Source organism: Neofelis nebulosa, chromosome 4 (assembly GCF_028018385.1).
Source record: "Neofelis nebulosa isolate mNeoNeb1 chromosome 4, mNeoNeb1.pri, whole genome shotgun sequence".
Lineage (NCBI taxonomy): Eukaryota > Metazoa > Chordata > Mammalia > Carnivora > Felidae > Neofelis > Neofelis nebulosa.
The window spans coordinates 139,819,506-139,841,611 of record NC_080785.1 but is presented as its reverse complement, the minus strand read 5'-3'; the positions used below and the strand labels follow the sequence as shown (position 1 = coordinate 139,841,611).

At 43.5% G+C, this 22,106-nt stretch overlaps 1 protein-coding gene across 19 annotated transcripts in view; it reads right to left on the bottom strand.

The window, feature by feature from the left end:
- CADPS (calcium dependent secretion activator) overlaps positions 1-22,106 on the bottom strand; it is a 479,125-nt gene that overhangs the window by 260,880 nt on the left and 196,139 nt on the right. For all 19 annotated transcript variants that reach the window (XM_058726308.1, XM_058726310.1, XM_058726311.1 and 16 more), the window contains exon 4: positions 3,319-3,399. In XM_058726308.1, the coding sequence (XP_058582291.1) occupies positions 3,319-3,399 (81 nt within the window). The remainder of the gene's footprint in view (positions 1-3,318; positions 3,400-22,106) is intronic.

The window sequence follows — 22,106 nt, the reverse complement described above, 5'->3', positions numbered from 1 at the left end:
TGCTAAAAAAAAAAAAAGATAAGCAGGGGTGCTTTGCTGGAATATCCCTTCATGAACTAGTCAATATCTAAAATCTCGATATTTTGTTTCAATTTTTGGCGGATATTGTTCAATTTTCCTCCGTATTAGCCAGCCTAGTTTAGGCAAAAAGAGAATTTATATTTCTTGGAACCCAACTAAACCGAGGGAAAAGCAGTTACACAGCTGAGGCTCAAGAATAAGTAACCAAGGACTTGAACATCCTGGGAATCTCAGTATATTCCCTGTCTCCGTCTCTCTCCGTATGTTGACTTCATTCTTTCATCTTCTTTTCCCTAATGGAAGAATTGAACATGGCTGTAGACATCTTTCTAGCATGAGAAGACCCAGCCCTATTGGCCCACAGCCCACAGTCCCCAGGGAAGTAGTTCATTGGTTTAGTTGCATCAGGGATCCATTGCTGGACCAACCAGGATGTGGTCATGGCAGGCTGGGAACTGTGATTGGATCCATGTGAGTAAAGAATGCATTTCCAGGACTAATTAGTTGTGGCAAGGAGACCATTGGCATGAATAAACGATGAAGAAGAAGACAGTCCATTTCTACAAGAACAGGAGATATCGGTGGGCAGACTCACTCATAGAAATCCTCAATACCCTAAATGTTTGGGGGATACTCCATATACTTTGATATTATTCTCCATTCTCTATAAATAATGACCAAGATAGATTTACTTTAATTGCCTATTTCATTGTTTAAAAAAGTCTAGTTCTAAGTTGTCAATAATACCCTACTTGGGATCAGAATATCTAGTAGTATGGGCTGGGGAGAGAGTTCTTGGACCTACTGCTGTTCATAGATGAGGAATTTGGCTCACTAGATAACAGTTGTTCATGGTCTTTTAAAAACTGAAATTAGCCTACACTAGGTTCTTAAATTATCACGTGAAGCCTCAAAATAAATAACTAAAATAAAGGTGCCATGGCCTTGTTTTTGAAGTGTGTGTGTGTGTGTGTGTGTGTGTGTAATTTTCTACAAATGAGATGAATACTTAGTAGTTTGGTATGTAATAGGCTAAGAATGGACCAAATGACCTCTATATTCAGCATAATCTGCTGAGGAGACACTGAGTTTACAAAAGTAAATTCTGAAGCTTTATTGATGTTTTTTCTCTCATTAGGCAGGGTTTTCCAACATAAGAGCCTTTTACTCTACCTTTCGGCAAATCCATAACTGCATCTTATTTTTATCCGACAGACTGATGCTACTATAAACTTTGAAGATGTCCAAAAACAAAATGCAAAATATTTCAATAAAGCTGCTTAAGCCCAAACGGGGATTTTCGAGCTTTTTGGAATCTCATTTTGGTTTCTCTTCCAGTAGAAGTCCTTTCCATGTGTCCAAGTCCTTAGACATTTTTCTTAATATTTTATTTTCATTTTTGAGAGAGACAGAGTACGGGGGTGGGAGGGGCAGAGAGAGAGAGCAAGACACAGAATCCAAAGCAGGCTCCAGGCTCTGAGCTGTCAGCACAGAGCCCGATGCGGGGCCCAAACTTGTGAATGGTGAGATCATGACCTGAGCCAAAGTTGGATGCTTAACTGACTGAGCCACCCAGGTGCCCCTAGACACTTCTTTCCATAGACAAAAAGGGAAAAATCCAGGCTCTACTAATTGGCATCCTCCTAACCATCCCCACAGCCTCCTACCCTCACAGAGACATATGTCCTGTGGTTACCATAGGAACAAGTAGGATACCATTGTTTAAAATTTTGATATTTTACTCTTCATGGGTTTTTGCATTAACTATGCTTTAAAAATATTTCATTAAAATGGTATTTACCATGCTTACTGCACTTGTGGCCCCCCACGTTTAAATTTTGTACCTTACGTGAGTACCAGGCTCACCCTTGTCCCAGCCCTCATATTTAGACAGACTTGAATTAAGGCTCTAGGGTAGTGCCTTAACCAGTACCTATCCTGCTCAGTCTTGATTTCACCACCTCTAAAACAAATATGATAACTGAAATATACTTAGGGGCTGTTTTAAGGGTTAAATAAGATGTACATGTAAAGCATTTAGTATGCTTGAAACAGTCAGCGCTCAATGAATTCTACTAACATTACTACTGTTGCTAATAACACAAATGACAGCAACAGCAATAATAGTGGATAACTTTCAGGTTCACAGACATCAACAGTCAAGACATAATCCCAACTCTAGAGAAACCCTGTCTACCAGGAGACTCAGAAATGTAAAAAAAATAGTCACCATTCAATGAACGGTTACAATAAAGGTCTAAATGTGGTGTGAGGCCTCTCTCCGAGAGAGAGGAGAACTAGCTAAGCTCTCAGAGAAGGGGTTTTAAGTTGAGCACCAAAGGCTGAGCAAGAGGGTTTGCTAAAAGGAGAAGAAAAGAAAGGTCACTCCGGTGGGTGCACAGTCATTGAGGCGAGAAAGGGCCTGCTGAACCACTCCGAGGGAGACAGTCTCTGTAGCTGAAATGGGGGGTTCTGATGGGAAAGTTGTGGGAGGTGAGTCTAACAAGAAAGGATCTAGTCTGTCGATGAAGAGCCTGGAATATCATTCTGAAGAGATTAGATTTTGTTCTGGGGGCAGTGGAGGATTCTACTGAAGGATTCCAAGGCTCTGTTTGTGAGATGCTCATGTGTGAGGTTGAGAATGGCAACCGTGTGGAGGACAGACTGGAGAGGGCAGGAGTAAAGCCAGGGATACCCACGAGGAGACTGTCGTGAGATCTGGGCAATGAGGATGAGGGCCTGAATCAAAGCACTAGCCGAGGTGCTGGAAAGCAGTCAAGAGATCTGACCCACATTTTGGAGGTAGAATCAATGAGCTGGGCAGCTGACTACGTGTGGGGTGTTATGGGGAGGAAGGAGGAACTGAGAACACCTAGGAAGTCCCATCTGTAGTAACTGATAGAGAGCACATGACGAGCCATTGCAGGTATGCGTACACAGTGGGAAGAAGAAGAAGAAAAGGAGCTAGATTTTGAACGCATTTAACTTGGAATGCAGGGGACTATCCAAGAAGAAATGTTCTCAATAGACAGTTGGAAACATAAGGCAAAAGGAAAAGGAAAGGTGGAAAAGGGAAGGTGGGGCTTGAATATTCACTGGAACATAGAAAACATACATGCTATCTGGGAGAATTGCCCTGAGAAAGGAGGAATGAGGGCTCAGTCAAGTGATTGTCCTCATCTTCCTTCCTCTCTGCTTCTCACTTTTATCTTTCCATAGACCTTAATAATAATCAGTGTGCTTCCTGTGTGGAACTTTGGCCTGATCCCCCAGCAAATGTCCCCAAAGCTTCCTTACCCTGGCTATTTGGTCTGCCATTTGGAGACGTCCATCCAGCTCTCGTCTGATCTGGGCTGCTTGCTCATCTGGATTGTCCAGCTGCACAAAAGCACAAACATGGGAAATGTTCAGTTTAGATCGCAAAAGCCAATAAACTTGTGACTTTGCATTTTACACGCCCCGATCTCTGTCCCCATAGACACATTTCACTAAAAGTTAAGAATTCTGTAACAAACAAATCCAATTTGAGTGAAGTCTTAAATGAAATCCTTGCAGCCAGAGCATCACGTGGTAGACAGTTGCTAGGAAAGACACGAGAATGAGTTTGCACAAGAATCACTTGAGAACTGCTGGGCAGGAGTGCTTCCAATGAGGGCCCAATAGCACCTCTGTTTTGGTCCAATGAAGAAAGTGTTTACATGACAGACATACAAAGAAGGAGACAGTAAAATAACTATTAGAAATGTGTGGAGCAGACATAGTGCCTATCTGTAGCGCCTCCATGGCATATATCCCACAGCTGTCCCACCCCCAGACCGTGGGAGATTAATCAATCATTGTGTTCCTTCCTTTGAGCCCTGAGACTTCCTCAGCCAGTACTCCAGATGGCCACTATCACTGAGTCGGTGTTGACATCTAAGTTGAAATCTATCCTGGTCTTCCCTGGAGTTGGAGGTTTTGGGACATAAGATTCAGCATAACTAAGCAGAAATAAACTTGGACAACTCCCTAACTTCTCTGGTTTTCCCACCTATAGAATGAAGGGGTTGGTTACATAATCGCCATTCTTAGCACATCTGTCTGTGAATCTATGAAAGAGGTTGGTAAACATTTCTGTAAAGGGCCATATAGTTAATCCTTTAGGCTTTGAGAGTCATAAGATCTCTGTTGCAATGACTCCGGTCTTCAAAACAAATGTGAAAACAGACATCGTCAATCCATAAATGAATGAGTATTTCTGTCTTCCAGTAAAACTTTATGTGCAACCATAGGTGGTAGGCCATAGTTGTTGATCTTTGCTCTACAAATTACGTTTCTGTCATTCAACAAACATCTTCTTTCATTGAAACACACACACACACACACACACACACACACACACACACACAAGAATATTACTAAGCCATAAAAAATGAAATCTTGACATTAGCAACCAGATGGAACTGGGAGATGTAGTATGCTAACCAAAATAAGTCAGTTAGAGAAAGACAAATACCATGTAATTTCAGTCATATGTGGAATGTAAGAAAGAAAACAAATGAGCAAAGGGAAAAAAAGTAAAAAGAGAGAGGCAAACTAGGAAATGGACCCTTAACTATAGAGAACTGAGGGTTATCAGAGGGGAGGTGGGGGGCATGGGCACCAAAAAATTAAGGTTCTCTACTTACTTCCAGGAAGCCTACAATTATCCTTCAAACTGTAATTAAGTCTGTTTTGTTCAGTGATTTATGACTAATTTTATTCACAGAAAAGTGTAATAAAGAGGGAACAGTGACATTCAAATAGGATTTATTCCTCTTTATAGTACATATTAACTCACAAAAAAAAGTAGCTTAAGAAGTATTTGAATTTTCTAAGTCCCTTAGTTTTATTAGAAAAAGAATTTTTAATGTTTATTTATTTTTGAGAGAGAGAGAGAGAGAGAGAGAGAGAGAGAGAGAGAGAGAGAGAATGAGCAGGGAGGGGCAGAGCAAGGGGGAAGACACAGAATCCGAAGCAGGCTCTGCGCTCTGGGCTGTCAGCACAGAGCCGGATGCAGGGCTCGAACTCACGAACTGTAAGATCATGACCTGAGCTGAAGTCAGATGCTTAACTGACTGAGCCACCCAGGTGCTCCTAAGTCCCTTTCCTTTAAAAGCCATTTTTATTTAGAAATTTTAAAATAAAAACCCAGATCCATGCTTAAAAAAAAGAAAGAAAGAAAGAATCTCATCTATGGTACAAAATGGCATAGAAAATAAGTTATTTTTAATATGATGTAAACAAGAACACTAAAAAAGTTATGGTCATACTTTTGAAGCATTGTGCATAGTCTTTTTTGGTTGTTTTATAAAACACATAAAATCCATCTAGTTTTATGCATTTTTATCACCTTATTCAATTCATGAGTTGCCTTACCGTCTCCTTTCCACAGTTTTGAGGAGCAGGACTATTTCCTAGATCATAAAGACTGGATGACAACTTTTGGCCATCTATTCTTTTTCTTTATTATTTATTTAAAAAAAGGGTTTTTTAAAAATGCTTTTACTTATCTTTGAAGGAGAGAGAGACAAGAGCATGACCAGGGGAGGAGCAGAGAGAGAGGGAAACACAGAATCCAAAGCAGGCTCCAGGCTCTGAGCTGTCAGCAGAGAGCCCGACGCGGGGCTCGAACGTACGAACTGTGAGATCATGACCTGAGCCAAAGTCGGATGCCCAACCGACTGAGCCACCCAGGCACCCCTGGCCATCTATTCTAAAAGTGTTCTGCTGAACAACAATCCTATCAAATAGAGTTTAATAAGGGTTCGAGAAGGCCTCCAAAAGAACGGTCAGTTGAATTTGGCAAATGGTACGTCAAAATGCACAAAATCTCTGAGAAGTTCTGCAGTAGGGAAATCTGCTAGACTGTGACCAACTTAAATATTTTTAAATTGACACTGAAATGTTTGTTTTTTGCACAGTACAGTGCCCAGAGAATGAACTGGAAAACCTGTGCCACATACATATGAAGAGAACCACATGAAAGCAGTTACGTGCTGTCCAGGAGCCCATCCATTACAACTTTCCAATAGGTGCACATGGGAAACACAGTATCTTCCATGTTGTTTTTAAGCTCTAAAGAGCTGCTTTTATTCTACTCCCTTGGGAACCCAACACTTCTTAAGCTCCAGGTACAAATCCACTGGGAACATTCAGAAATGTTTTGTTCAAATACACAGGCAGACCAAACGTCTGCCTTCTTCACTGAGAAGCAGCAAAATGATTTGGTTAGAGGATAAAGTTGGGAATTCTGTCAGAAGATACGGTGTTCACAGAGAAAGAAATGAAAAAGAGAAAACACATCCTATAGAGCCTTCCCTATTACTAAATTTTGCAGAGACATCTGGCCCTCATCAAACGTTAACTAGAGACAGCAGAGAATGTCATCAATGAAGACAAGCTGGCTAGGCCTACTCTAGGCTTCATTCATTAATTCATGGGTTCTTTCATTTACTCATTCATTTATCAGATTTTTATGGAATGTCTTGGAACACAGAAAGGAACAAGGCAGACTTAGTTGGTGCCTCCATGGAGCTTAAATCTAGCAAGGACAGATAAGGTTATTTGAACATTTTGGGCACAAAAGAGAGAAGACTAGCACTTACTGATGCCTAAGTCAAGCCCTGGTATCCTATAACCTATATTTCAGTGTTTTCTAAAGGGTCTCAAGAAATAGATATTAATATGCATTCTTCCAGGAGAAGGAGTCTGGGGTCAGGAAGTGCTGCTCCCTCCTGGAATCGTATAATACATGATTAAGATTCTGAGCAATTCTAGGGGCACCTGAGTGGCTCAGTTGGCTAAGTGTCCAGGTAAGCGTCTGACTCTTCATTTTGGCTCAGGTCGTGATCTCACCGTTCACGAGTTTGATCCCTGTGTCGGGCTCTGTGCTGACAGTGCTTGGGATTCTCTCTCTCTCTTCCTCTCTCTCTGCCCCCCGCCCCCCCCCCGCCCCCCACTCATTCTCTCTCAAAATAAAAATAAACTAAGAAAAAAACAGATTCTGAGCAATTCTCGAATAAATAAGCCTATGGAACGGCATGCAATTTGTCTTTTACTCAATTATTTGATTGAAAAGTATTCCACGGTGCGGTTTGTGAAAGAGCTTTAGGAGATTGGTACCACTATTACCCCCTGTTACAGATGAGGAAACTGAATCTCAGTAAGGTTCAGGAACTTGCTGTAGTTCACACAGCGGGTCAAGAGGCGGGATCCATTAGAAACGGAGTCGGTCTTGCCTCAAACTGAAGTTCTTTTGCTCTGCCTTATGTTGGTTTCCTTCTTAAGTGCCTTGTTTGGTTTCCTAATTGGTTCTGACAATTAACTACCTTGGCGGCCTGATTTCTGTTCCTTGTATACATGGGACAGTTTACCACACTGAGCCACCACTGTGGGGCAGAGAAATGTCTACCGTTCGTCCGCTGTCACGACTGGCTGATTTCTGCCAGAGAGGCTATAGCAGTGCCAGGGCGCTCTTGAAGAAATGAGAGCAATGGATGTGTCCTTATCCTGGCTCTGCCCCTCAGGAGCTGTGTGACCTTAAGCAAGTGACTCAACCTCTCTGTGCTTCAGGCCTTTTCATCTGAATAATCAGTGTAATAAATCTACCTAAGGTTGTCATAAGGTTTCACTGAGACAGTGGATGTAAAGTGCTTAGCCCAGGGCCCGGCATGCAGTTTCCTGAACGAGTCTTCAGGAAACGGTGGCTGCTGTTTGTGTTATTAAAGAAGCCTACGGTGGCTGTATTTCTGACATGGGCCACAGTGGGGCGTCAAAGATTCAGACAAGAACATACCAGACGGGACAGTGTCCCTCTGTGGTGTGGATATAGGGATTTGCTCTGATAGTCTGCACCGTGGAAAGGAAGGGTTCAGGGGCTCCCACCTCTTGACAAATTTCCCTGGCTTCCCAGGGCCGTCAACGTTCTCTGGGGTCAAATCCCTTTGCTCTGTTAGATTTTAATTAGGAGAGTGACCGGAATGCAGACACGGCTACCCAACAGCTAATGATCCCAAGGTGGGGGATGGAAAAGGAAATGCAGCCAAAGTTCCCTCAAACAGCCCGGTATAAGAGAGAAGGCCATCCTCAATCGAGGAGCTTGACAGCCCTACCGTATGAAACCCAAAAATACAGAGAGAAATCAAGTAATCACCTTTTCAAGTGCCCAAAAGAAAAAAACCTGAGAGTGAGCTTCCATGGAAACAAGGTTCTGTTTACTGCACTGGCCTTTTCCACCAAGGGAAGGAAAGATCGGCTGGCCAACCAGGCCAAGGGCAAACCTTGCCGCTGACAGCTCATTAGGGTTAAAATATGTACATGTGTATGAAGGCTCTTTACCTAATTAGACGAATAATCTTCCTACTAGCAGAGGTCAAGCAGAGGCAGCGTGGTGGCTGTTAGGATTTGCCTGCCAAGCGAAGGGACTGTTTCCCTGAACTTTTCTCTTCAAGGGATGGGGAGCTGGGCTCAGCATTGCCCAAGTCCTCACAGGTGATCACCAAAGCCATCAGTTCAAGCCCATCCCAAGGCCTGGGCTTCTCTGCAGCTCATACTGTGCCCCTTCAGTAAATGCAGAGACAAGAACTCAGACCAGTGTGGCTGTCGGTCGGCCCGGTTTACACCTGCAGGGAGAGCACGCGGCAGAGGACGCAGGCCTGAGAGAATAGGGCAGAGGGAGGTCTTTGCCCAGCTATCCCAGTCCCTGGTTCCACGACCTTGTCAGGTTTCTGAATCTCCGAGCCTCAGTGTCCTCAACTGCTAAGTGGGGATCAGTTTCATCTTGCGAGGCTACTCAAAGGACTAAATGGGACAACAGGTGGCACATTTTGAGAGAAGTCAGGCAGACCTGGGTCCAAATCCTGGCCTTGTAATTTCCTTCCTCAAAGGGATCGAACACGTGACTGGACCTAAGCCTGGGTTTCCTATTTGTAAACTGGGGTAAGATACCTACCCCAGTGTGTTCTTAGGGTTCAATGAGATGGTATGTGCCAAGCACCTAGCATGGTGCAGGCACACAGTAGGCCCTATAGTTTAGCAAAGAGTTTCTAGAATTGTCCCGATTCTAGGGAGGGCACACATCAGATGTCAATTCCCCTCCCGGCCTGTTGTGATTTATGACAGAAACCAGACACGGGGGTGGGGGAGCCCTTGGAGTGAACGAGGAGCCTGTGTTCTGGTCCTCAATGTGCCCTTAGCTGGGGGCTTTGGGCCCAAGCCATGACCCCTCTGTCCACAGTCCCTTCACCTGAGAAAGGACAAACCCTCGCTATTCTGTCCCAGGGGTCTCTGCAAAGTCTAGACGAGCACTTGTCAAAGGTATATTCTGGGGACACTAGTCCGGCCGAGAAAGGGGTATGTGGCCAGTTAGAGTCGATGCCCCTCTCCCCTTCCTGGATCGCTGCATGACACATCAGTGAGAAGGTACACTCGGGTGGCCCTACATTTCCCAATCCTATCCCACCCTATGTGTAACTCATTTAAACGCCCAGCGGCACATTTTGGGATAGTCTCTCCTAAGCAGTTCTCCCGTGCGTTTCATTTTTTTCATGTCCGTGGATACATCCAGCTGTTCCGGAGGGAGGAGACAGGGAGGAAGCTACGTCACTATGCACGTGGATCTATATGTCAGTTACGAGGAACCCACCTGGGAACACTGACCTCTGCGACAATGGAGAAATCATCACTGGGCTGAGGCTTGGAGCCTCCTCATTAGTCCCACAGGCCCTGGAAGATCGGCCTTGACCGTGTGCCTGGGAGACATCTCTGGGTATCACCTTTCCCTAGGGTTGCCTGCATTCTTTGGGCTCACACGTTTGGGGGCAAGTCCGACTCTGGAGTGTTCCAAACCCATCATTATTACCGCCGCCAGGCAGTCAAGCAAAAAGCAGACATGATTCACATATGCAGAAAATTTAAACGGAAACAGGCGGATTACTTCATGCATTATTTGAATAATTGTTCTACTTTCTGGAAAAATCTGTGGTATTCTGCCTCAGAATGAATGGACCAACTCAGCCTCAGAACAACAGTGAAGATGATCCAGCACTGCGGCTGCAAGGAGCATTACAGATGATGAAGTAAGTTCAGGAGGAGGTGTAGGCCCTGCTGAGCTTTGTGGCCCGTCGGACATCACATCGCCCCCCTCAGCACAGGCCTCTGGGCTCCTCGCTGAGGCCTCTGGGAGGGGTTGTTTTCTCTGCTGCCAGGTGTTTGCATGTTTCCCACACCCGGAGCATTCTCCCCTGTCTCCTCCTTGACTCGTAACCGGTTCTTCCTCTTCATCCTTCAGCTTTGCAGCAAACTCTTCTCCGACCCCTCCAGACTTGGTGGGTTTCTCCTGCCAAGTTCTCCTAGCACGACACACCTCTCCTTTTATTAGCATGTGTCACAGCTGTAATTTCACCTGCACTCACGTGACGCTGGGATGTCTACCTACTACACTGTTAAGCTCCTTGAGGGCAGGGACGTGTGTGACTTTGCTTACCTCTGCGTCCCCAGCACCTCGCACGGTGCTGAAGACACAGGGGCCTCTGATACTTGCCTGACCAAGTTAATTAACTGTGACCCAAAGAGGGAAAGTGACCTGCCCAGAAGTCGCACCATCATCAGCAAGGGAGCTGGGACCAGGTTCCCAACCTGCTAACTTCTAGCTTGCTTGCTGCTTAGTGACTGTGTCCTGGGAAGTGCCATGCTCCGCAGAAACAGGTAAAGACTGAACTTTGTTAGCCTGTCAACCCGTTTACAGTCCTAATGAAGCATCCATGATTCCGGGCTTTGGGGGCTTGAGTCGGGTGCACCTGTCAGTGGTGACAGGGAGTGCAAGCCAGAGGCTGACCTGGCTTCCCTGGATCCGTTTCCCTGGTTTCCTCTCCACTTCTGGCCCCTTGGTTCCCAGGGATTAGTGTCTGAGCAGGAGGCTGCCAAGAGCTACTGCAGAGGAGGGCGGAGGCAGCTCCCTGTAAAGTACTCCTGTCAGCTGGCACGGCCCTCCTTTTCTCCACAGCCCCGTGTTTTTTTATCCTTCTTCACAAACTGCTCCAGCAAATGCCGCCCTCCTGGCACACTGCAGTCTGGAAAGTTACAGCCAGGACAGTTCCCCTCCAGGGGACGTGGGTGCCCAAGCTCCTGTCTCAAGAATGTACTGAGGTTGGGACTGTGGCTACAGCACTGTACTCAGGGCCTGCCTGCCACCTCTGAACTCCTTTCCCGCCAACCTGTCTCCTCCTCGTCCACCTCCGACGGGGCTGGAGAACGTGGGCAGCAAGCATTCCCTCCCTACTGTCCAGGTTCAAATCCTGACCCTTCCACTTTGAGGCTGGTCTGTGCTGAACACATTATGAGACCTCTCTGAGCCTTAACTTTAGTTTTCAACTCCCGGGACTTGTAGCAGAATGCCTGGCACACGGTCACTTTCAGAAAATCTCAGCAGCTCATTAAAAAAAAAAAGGTGGGGAGCGCCTGAGGGGCTCAGTCGATTAACTGTCTGACTTGATTTCAGCTCAGGTCATGATCTCACGGCTTGTGGGTTTGAGTCCCCCGTCGGGCTCTCTGCTGACAGCACGGAGCCTGTGTGGAATTCTCTCTCTTCCCCGTCTCTCTTTCTCTCCCCGACTTGTGCATGAGCCCTCCACACCTCAAAAATAAATAAACATTAAAAGAAAAAAAGGAAAATCTCAGCAGCGACTACTACTGCTCTAGCCTGCACATCTCATCCTTACACCAATTCTGATTCTAATAACACAAATGGCAAGACAGGTTTTCCCTGCTTTGAGTAAAGAAACCAAGTTTCAAAAGATTAAGTAGTTTGCCAGTAGTTTCAGAGATAATTGGCCCTTCGCAGAGGGGACAGGCTTAGAAAATAGGGCATGGATTTTAGAATCAGAAAACCTGAAGATCAAACCCAACCTCTGTCACATACTCACTGTGTGACCAGCCCAGGGCACTCAAACTCTCTGAGCATCTGTACCCGCAGCTGTAAAGCCAATACCCTCAGAGGACTATTGTAGTGATGATCATAAGAGACATTTTCGCACTGTAGGGGTTCAACACATTGCAGGTTTATTGTTCTATTTTTATTCCTGGGGGTGGCTCTCATGCAGTCTGCAGGCTTGCCTCTGATCTGTCTTTACTAGGGCTCTGTTCCAGGGTTATTTCTAGAGAAAACGTGAAATTTGGTGTCCTGTGCATACTCAATGATGTTCCGTTTTTATAAAAATCACCCAAGGAGATAGTACCTCATTTGCTGAAAAGTTAAAATAAGATCGTTAGTGCCTCTCGTTAGCATGCCTTACTTCCTCTCCAAGAGAAGACCTTGCGAAGGGTCAAAGTTCCCATCTGAGGGATGTACTTCTCTTTGACTGCAAATGCAGGGTTCAGCTCCTAGAGCTGGCCAGCCAGTAAGAACATCCTCTGCATTTGAGTCACCACTTTTATGTCTTTGCTGGCTTCGGGCAACGCCGTAAATATAACACAATAGCTCCAAATGCAGTAATTCTCTGAACGAGCACCAAAGCATTTTTATACATAAAAATACCCCAAACAGAAAACCAATCTATTCCTTTATGATCTTGCAGGGTTCTACCAGTCTTGTCCCATAATCCCCCAGGCCTGGAATGACCTCCTCTCTCCTTTCTATTTCAAATCGGACATGTCGTTCAGGGTCTGGTTTCAGATCTGCTTCCTTCAGGGAAGCCTTCCTTGATTACTTTCACCATGTAGCAGCTTGGCTTTCCAGGTATCATTAGCTGGTCCAGTATCTAAACCCTCTGTTTGACACAGGTCTCAGATTTCCCTTCCCCACCAGAAGAGCTGTAGGCCACAGAGATCGGGGACCCAGGAACCGGAAACAGTCAGATCTGGGTTCAAATCTTTGCTCTGCCACTTACCAGCTCTGTGACACTGGAAGATATATGGAACTCTCTCTGTCTGAGGCCTCTTCTGCAAAGTGCGAGTCCTAATAGTGCCAACAGCAGAGGCTTGTAATGAGAATGAAAACCAGTACTTGTAAAGCACTTAGCATGATCCCTAGGAGATGAGGTGGGTCTGCAAGTTCAAGGCTAATAATTCAGTACTCTTGAGGCCAGACACTGGTTTTATCCAGCATGAGGGACACAGCTGTGTTTTTTATGGATCCTCTTAATAACCTTCACAGCTGGGGCTGGGAGATGGTCCGCTTCACCTGCACTATGCTAAGGACACAGGGAACTGAAGCCATTCAAAGAAGAGTGGGGCACGTTCTTCCCGGGGGGACCCGTGGCAGCTGGAGGCCAGGGTATATTGTGAAGCAGGTGGTTTTGTGAGGAGAGGATGTGTGGAACTAGGCTGATTTATCCCTTCGTAATAGTGCAGTCCCCTTCTAAATATATCTTGACTCTGTCTATTCTATTTACCTACTTCCTTAGGCCAGGTTGCCATTGTCCCCATCCTGGATCGCTGACCTGTTTACTTGCATCCTCTCTGACATGGCAGTTCCCAGTCCTCCCTGCACATTGGAATCCCCTGGGGGAGATGAAAGGAAATCCTGATATCCAGGCTGCAATCGAACCGGCTAAATCAGACCTTTAGGTTGGGCCTGGGCACCAGTATTTTATTTTTTTTTTAATCTCCATGTGATTCCAAAGCGTAGCAAGACCTGAGAACTTCTCTACCAAGGGCCAATGGTTCTGTAACTATGGTGCACGTGAGAATCAACCAGAGAACCTGTTAAAACACAGAGTCGTAGGGGGGACACCTGGGGGGCTCAGTCGGTTAAGTGTCAGATTCTTGGTTTCAGCTCCAGTTACAATCTCATGGTTTGTGAGATCGAGCTCCACATCAGGCTCTGCGCTGACAACACAGAGCCTGCTCGGGATTCTCTCCCCTCTCTTGGTACCACCTCCCCAACTCGTGTGCATGCTCTTTCTTTCTCTGTCTCTCAAAATAAATAAAAACTTTAAAAAAAAGAGAGAGAGAGACTTGCTGTCATAAAAAAACAAAAAGAAAAACAGAGTCATAGGGCTCTTCCCCCGAGAGTTTTGATTCAGTAGGCGTGGGGCGAAGGCCAAGAATGTGCCTCGGTGATGATGGTGATGCCACACTCAGAGAGCAAGGATTGAATCCCTGATCCCCATTGGCATCCTGCTCCTGCTTAAGACCTGTCAGGAATGCTCCCTTTTCCTTGACAGCAGGAGTCTGAGGTCCTTCTCAAAGCCTAGGGAGTTACTGCCATCTGGTTCCTGCACAGCTCTCCAGCCTTATCAGCCAACACTGGGTCTTGCCCTCCAGGCTTGAGTCTTTCTATGCTGCTTCTTTTAGGTTCTTGAACATGGCATATTCTTTCATGGCCCCAGACTGCTGCACATGCTTTCCCTTCTCTGCTATCTTTGTCTGGCTAACACTAACCCAGGTTTCAATATCCATGTTGCTTCCTTAGAAGCCTTTTCGTTCCTAGGCAAAGTCACTTCCTCTAGGATCCCACAGCATTCGGACCTCCTCTTTTATTGCTTCCATCACATTTGCATTATTTGCTCCATGCTATGTTCTCTGCAAGACTATAAATGCCTCCAGGGCAGAGACCTTATCTTATGTTATTCCCTATAAGGTTTGCAGTGGCTGATGTTTGGTAGGTGAGCAAGGAGTATTTGCAGAACTAAATCTGAGATGGAGCTAATAATATCTACTGGGCAAGGTTGGGTTTTTCTTCTTAATTAATTAATTTATTTACATCCAAATTAGTATACAGTGCAACAATGACTTCAGGAGTAAGTTCTGCCCCCCTCCCCGTTTTTATATTATTTGGGGGCAAGGTTGTTTCGATCAGTTTCTAAGAAAAGTTTGTCCAGGTACTTAGTGTGGTTTCTGATACTTAATAAGTGGTCAAATCATGACCTAAAGAGAAATCTGAGTGCAAATGGTTTAGACTTTTTTTTTTTTTTTTTTAATTTTTTTTTTTTTCAACGTTTTTAATTTATTTTTGGACAGAGAGAGACAGAGCATGAACGGGGGAGGGGCAGAGAGAGAGGGAGACACAGAATCGGAAACAGGCTCCAGGCTCCGAGCCATCAGCCCAGAGCCTGACGCGGGGCTCGAACTCACGGACCGCGAGATCGTGACCTGGCTGAAGTCGGACGCTTAACCGACTGCGCCACCCAGGCGCCCCTGGTTTAGACTTATTAAATTCTTGTTGAACGTGTAACTGAAATTAAGTATTTAAGAGTAGAAGGGGTGGAGAATAATGGACTAAAGTGTGGTGAATGATTGAGGGGTGAACCAATTAAACTGTGGGAGCCTGTCTCCTCATCTAGGAAATGGAATATTAATATTCAACTCACCATTTAAAACATTTTCATTCAACGCTTGCTTTGTACCAGACATTGTGGTTTGAGCTGTCAGAGTAGGACAGGCACAGACCTTGCCCTCTATGAGCTTACGGTCCACAGGAGACCTAACAGATACTGAATCCTGAGTACACCCTGTGGCCTGGCACCATATCAAGTATGGCATTCACCGTCTTGTTTAATTGTGAGATACGTATTACCATTACAATCATCACCACTTTAGAGATGAGGAAACTGAGGCTCAGAGGGATTCAAGTAACATCTCTGAAAAGGGGTAGAGCTGGGATACAGATTCAGTTCTGTCTGAATCAAAAGGGGTAGAGCTGGGATACAGATTCAGTTCTGTCTGAATCTAGAGTGTCAGTTTTTAAACAGTTCACTGTTGGGGCACCTGGTGGCTCATTCGGTTGAGTGTCCGACTTCGGCTCAGGTCATGACCTCGCAGTCTGTGAGTTCGAGCCCTGCATCGGGGCTGTGTGCTGACAGCTCAGAGCCTGGAGCCTGCTTCAGATTCTGTGTCTCCTTCTCTCTGCCCCTCCACCTCCTCCTCCCTCTTCCTCCCTCTCTCTCTCAAAAAGGAATAAACATTTAAAAACATTTTTTTTAAACACTTCACTATTGTAACATTTGGTGGGCGTAACCTTCAAAAAAAGGGTTATTTTTCAAAATTGGTAAAGTATAGCACAAATGTAAGTTATTATTTTTGTCATTAGCTGCAAATTTAGTTTTTACTAATGCCTGAACTTCTGCTGAGGCAGCTAATTTGATGGAAAATGGTCACTTTTTCAAAACGAGTCATAGAAGATTTGACATAAATATTATAGGAAATAAAATGCCCTTTATACTGTTAAATAATTTTGATATCACACTGTTGAGTCATGGTGGAAAGCAACTTATAACTGGCAAAGACAATGAAATCAGCAGGAAATCCAGAGAACATCCAATGAGGTCTAAAGTACCTACACGCACTAATAAAAGTGAACGCTTTTGCTAAAAATGCTCACTATTTTAAGAGGAAGTGAATTTCATTTTCAAATATTGACAAGGTAGTATAAAAGTTACTCACAAGGACAAAAGAAAATCAAATTTTCCAGCTTCTGCAATTATGGTTTTAGTGAATGCGTATGTTCACGCAGGTGAGTGTACGTGTGTGTATGTATAATAGAGATCTTGAGCCGCAGAAAACATTCAGAGCTGTAAGTCATAGAGTAGCTCATGTCAATTAAAATTGAGGCAAAGCAGTATAATTTCTAGGGTACATGGGAACTGTCACATACAGCTCTGTTTCCTTTGAGTGGCATGTCACAAATATAAGACGTACTTAATTTCTAGTCCCAGCCTGATCATTCACAAGTAGGAATTGGGTCTATTCACGAATCTACCCACATATATCATTATCTCATTTTGCCTGCCCTCAAGAGTGTGTCTACCGTGGTGACACCATTGTTTAAAGCCAAAAATATTTATAAAAAGTGTGTTTCACCTTGAGGAACACCTGTCAAAGGAACAGTTAGTTCCCGGTGTCAGATTCATAATCAAGCAGATATATTTTCTAATAGTTATTTTAAAAGTATCAGTGGGCAAGAGGAGGGGGCAGTATTAAAAAAGAGTGAGGTTCCCAGGGCCACTGGGTGGACCAGTCAGCTGAGTGTCCGACTTCGGCTCAGGTCATGATCTCATGGTTCGCGAGTTCAAGCCCCATATTGTTGTCAGGGCAGAGCCTGCTTCAGATCCTCTGTCCTCCTCTCTCTACCCCTCCCCCACTTGCACTCTTTCAAAAATAAATAAACATTAAAAAAAAGAGTAACAAAATGGATGAAAGACCTCAATGTAAGACAGGAAGCCATCAAAATCCTTGAGGAGAAAGCAGGCAAAAACCTCTTTGACCTCGGCCGCAGTAACTTCTTACTCAACATGTCCCCGGAGGCAAGGGAAACAAAAGCAAAAATGAACTATTGGGACCTCATCAAAATAAAAAGCTTCTGCACAGCAAAGGAAACAATCAGCAAAACTAAAAGGCAACTGACGGAATAAGAAAAGATATTTGCAAACGACATATCAGATATGGGGTTAGTATCCAAAAATCTATAAAGAACTAATCAAACTCAACACCCAAAAAACAAATAATCCAGTAAAGAAATGGGCAAAAGACATGAATAGACACTTCTCCAAAGAAGACATCCAGGGCCAACCGACACATGAAGAAATGCTCAACATCACTCATCATCTGGGAAATACAAGTCAAAACCACAATAAGATCCCACCTCACACCTGTCAGAATGGCAAACATTAACAACTCAGGCAACAACAGATGTTGGCAAGGATGCGGAGAGAGAGGATCTCTTTTGCACTGCTGGTGGGAATGCAAACCCCTGGTACAGCCACTCTGGAAAACAGTATGGAGGTTCCTCAAAAAATTAAAAATAGAACTACCCTACGACCCAGCAATGGCACTACTAGGTATTTACCCAAGGGATACAGACAGGAATGCTGTTTCGAAGGGGGCACATGCACCCCAAGGTTTATAGCAGCACTGTCGACAATAGTCAAAGTATGGAAAGAGCCCAAATGTCCATCGATGGATGAATGGATAAAGAAGATGTTGTATATATTTACAAAGGAGTATTAACTTGGAAATCAAAAAGAATGAAATCTTGCCATTTGCAACTACATGGATGGAACTGGAGGGTATTATGCTAAGCCAAATTAGTCAGAGAAAGACAAATATCATATGACTTCACTCACATGAGGACTTAGACAAAACAGATGAACATAAGGGAAGGGAAGCAAAAATAATATAACAACAGGGAGGGGGACAAAACAGAAGAGACAAATATGGAGAGCAAACAGAGGGTTACTGGAGGGGTTGTGGGAGGGGGGATGGGCTAAATGGGTAAGGAGCATTAAGGAATCTACTCCTGAAATCACTGTTGCACTATATGCCAACTAACTTGGATGTAAATTAAAAAAATAAATTAAAAAAATTAAAAAAACTAAAAAAAAAAAAAAAGAGTGAGATCTCCAATTTTCCAAAAGATGGGAGAAATGAAATGATTTAAAAACACCAAATTACATGTCAGCATTTATTAAATGCTTTCTGCTTGCAATAAATCATCCACTACAGATGAGCACAGCCATTAGAATATCTATTCTAATATATGTGACAACTCTTAATCTCTTTGTGGGAACATATATATGCCTACTCTTGTCATATTCAATAAGTTGGAAGTGGTTGGGGGAATTTAGAAGTAGAAGAGTTTTTATTTTTTGATGAAGTTGGGGTCAGTAATCCCATGTTAATCACAAGCAAGGATAATCACGTGTTACACTGAAAATATAATACTGAAAAAGTAAATTCAAAAAGAGGAACAAATTCACCCAGAGCCTAATTTATTCCTATATTATAATATATGATATTATATAATATACTCATATATAATTATATATACTAATTGTATTATTTATTAATTAATAACAAATCAACCCTGAAATCTCAGTGGCTTAAGATGACAGTGGTTTATTTCTTGCTCACCCTACATGTCCAATGTGGACTCTGAGGGACTCTCTTACACATAGTCACTCAGGAGCCCAGGCAGATGGAAACACCACCATCTTGTGACTTTGCCATCTCAACATGTGGCTTCCAGGCTCACTGTGACAGGAGCACACAGAGCATGGACATCATGGCCTGTTTGCTGGAATTAGTCATATGTCCTTCCCTTAACCGTAAGAGAAGCAAGAACATGTAAGGGAACACAGAGAATATCTTGTTAGCATTACTGCCTCTTCCACAGAAAACCACTTTGGATTCTGGGTAAAAAAGAGTAAATCTTATATTCTAACAGAAAATCTATTTTGAGTATAGGGAGACTGCTCAATACTTTAGTTTACCTGACCTGTGTGGACAATTCTACATCAATGCAAATTAACACAAGTGAACATGGTTTGACATAATTAAATTTTCATTGTTAAAGGCAAATATGGCTGTGGCTGAGAGGAAGGAATTAAAAAAAAAAAAAAAAGAAGAAGTACTCTCCTGTGAGAGAAAAACTGCAAATAAAGACTATTTTAAGCAGTATAAATTAAAAAGAATAAAATTAAAAAGAATATTGGCGGAAGTAACCAATTTTGGCACCAGAGAAGGTTCAAATCATGATGGCCCTAGGCTCTCACGATCTAATTTATTTCTGACTTGTTTACAATTGTCCAGGCTATGAAACACTTTGAATGGTGGGCCACCATCAAGACAGATGATTTCTTGTTCCTGGAAATTTTATTTGCAATTCAGTCACAAGACTAATCCCCTGTGAAACTGTTTTTAAGATTATATAGTTCATTTACTAATGTTGCCCTTTCATATGGGCAAAAGCACTTGGGTGGAATTTTCTTAGAAAAGGAAATGCTTTATAGGGAATTTTAGAGAAACAAAACTTTGTAGCAGTTGTAGTAAATTTCACCCCATCTTATAAATTACTGTAAAATCTCAAAGGGAACAAAAATTTAGCCAGGAGCCTCAATTAACCACCTTAAAAAAAAAAACAAAAAAAACCAAAACTTACTTTCACAAATAAATTCACAACAGGATTGCGTTGAAAAAAAATTTTTCTTAATGATTATGTATTTTTGAGAGCTAGAGAGACAGAGCACAAGCAGGGGAGGGGTACAGCGAGAGCGGTCAGCACAGAGCCCAACGCAGGCCTTGAATTCACAGACTGCAAGATCATTACCTGAGCTGAAATCGGATGCTCAACCGACCAAGCCACCCAGGCGCCCCAGGGATTGGATTTTTAAAAAAGCAATACTAAATATATGTATTAGGTCAATACCCTGCTTTTTATGTTAGCATTCCTAGACACAGAATTGATTTGTAAAATGATGCCTTTCAACAAGACGTTTGTTGTATTCTAAAGTAAGAGAGTGGAAAAATACATTTTTGAGCAATGATTTTAACATGAAGTAAAACCCAAATGATTTTTAGGTTAATAGCTCAGCTAGTGCCTGACATAAAATGGGTGTTCAAAATATATTTATTGAGCGATTGCCCATAAATATTTTATCTTCCATGTAACAGGGAACTCTCAATATTCTAAGCTGATCTATGGGCTTTCTAAAATTAAAAAATCATCCCTTATGTTTTTTATCATAATCATGGTTATCATTAGGAACTCCATTGATTAAGAGATGATTGGATCAGCTACCTATTCATTATATTTGATAAAAATAAGGGAATGATCTAAAACTATAGGGTTTGGAGTAAATGAGATACCCAGATAATTATGAATACCCTTTAAATAGTTGAAAGGACTGTACAGAGATTATTATTGTTGTTGATGATGGCGTTTTACCCCCTTTTAAGCCCTGTAGGCATTTTGCTGACATTTCAGCAAAATGTGTACTCTTGTAATTTCTTATTGTAAAATTCTGCCATAGAGATATCAAATCATGATGCCACAAGGTCCCTGCTGGTTTCAGACGATGTTTAATGGAGTCTGTCTCTACAGTTTGACATGTGCAGTTGAGTTGGAAATGGCTGATTAAAAAATTTGGAGTCAACATATGCAGCCAGCCTGCATGGAACAAGATAACGCCCCGGGTGACAGCCTGTGGCTTTGATGTAGGACAGTTGGAGCGGATCCTACACCCCTGATAGGAAGTCAGACTGCTTCACCCAGCGAGGAAAAAATTCTGAAAAATTCATAAGCTTCCCTATCATTCATAATTAATCTCTAAGTCAACAAGCACTGGCAATTTATACTGGCCAGCACTGGGGAACAGCCAAGGATTGGAGCTATACTTCCTCCTGCAAACTGCTCTGGAATGATTCATTTCACGGCAACCTTTACTTTCTTATCAGGAAAGCAGGACTGCAGAAATTCAGGAGACGATCTTCAACATAAACTGTGATATTAGCCGTCATAATTTATAGGAAGAAGGCATCAGATCTCCCCTCAACAAAAGTCTTCTGGAAAAAAAATGGTTAGATTCCCTAGAGACCCAGATTGGGATTTTTCTGACAAATTCTATGATCTCTATAGGCCAGGGGTTCTTAGCCAGGTGGAGGGGGGAAGTTCTGTTGCCCACCACCCCACCCCCACCCCACCCCCACCCAGGGAACTTTTGATAAAGTCTAGAGACATTTTTGGTTGTCACAATTGAAGGAGAGAGTGCTAATAGCATCGAGTGGGTAAGAAGCCAGGGACGCTGAGAAACATAGTCTGATGCCCAAGACAGATCCCACAACCGGAGTTATACAGCCCCAAATGTCAATAGTGCTGAGGTTGATAAATTCTGCCGAAGACATTTGACCTCAGGCGAGCAAGGTGTTTGCCCTGACAACATTTGATAAAGGAGGCAAAGAGATGCTGTGCTGCTAAACTGACATGGAAGGTTAACGTCATCATGTTAATCCTCTAGCTGTTAGACACATCCCAATATTACCAGCTGGGCTGAGATCTGAAATAATTTGAGGAAAGAAAGCAGTAAGAATGGGAATTTTGGCCATTCATGCCGTGGTTAGAAAATGTGCTCAAGAAGGTGCCAGGTTTGCAGAAAATCATCTGGACGGGTATTTGTGGAACCCCACGTTAGAGGTTATTTCACTGAGATGTGTAAGACACAGGACCGCGGGAAGCTTGGTGGGAGCATTCGGAGTGTAGCAGCCCCACTGTGTGCCTGGCGTGCTCCTGTTGCTAGCTTCGGAGGAAGCTACGACAGCGTCCCCGGATGCTCCCATCTTCTCTAACATTCTCC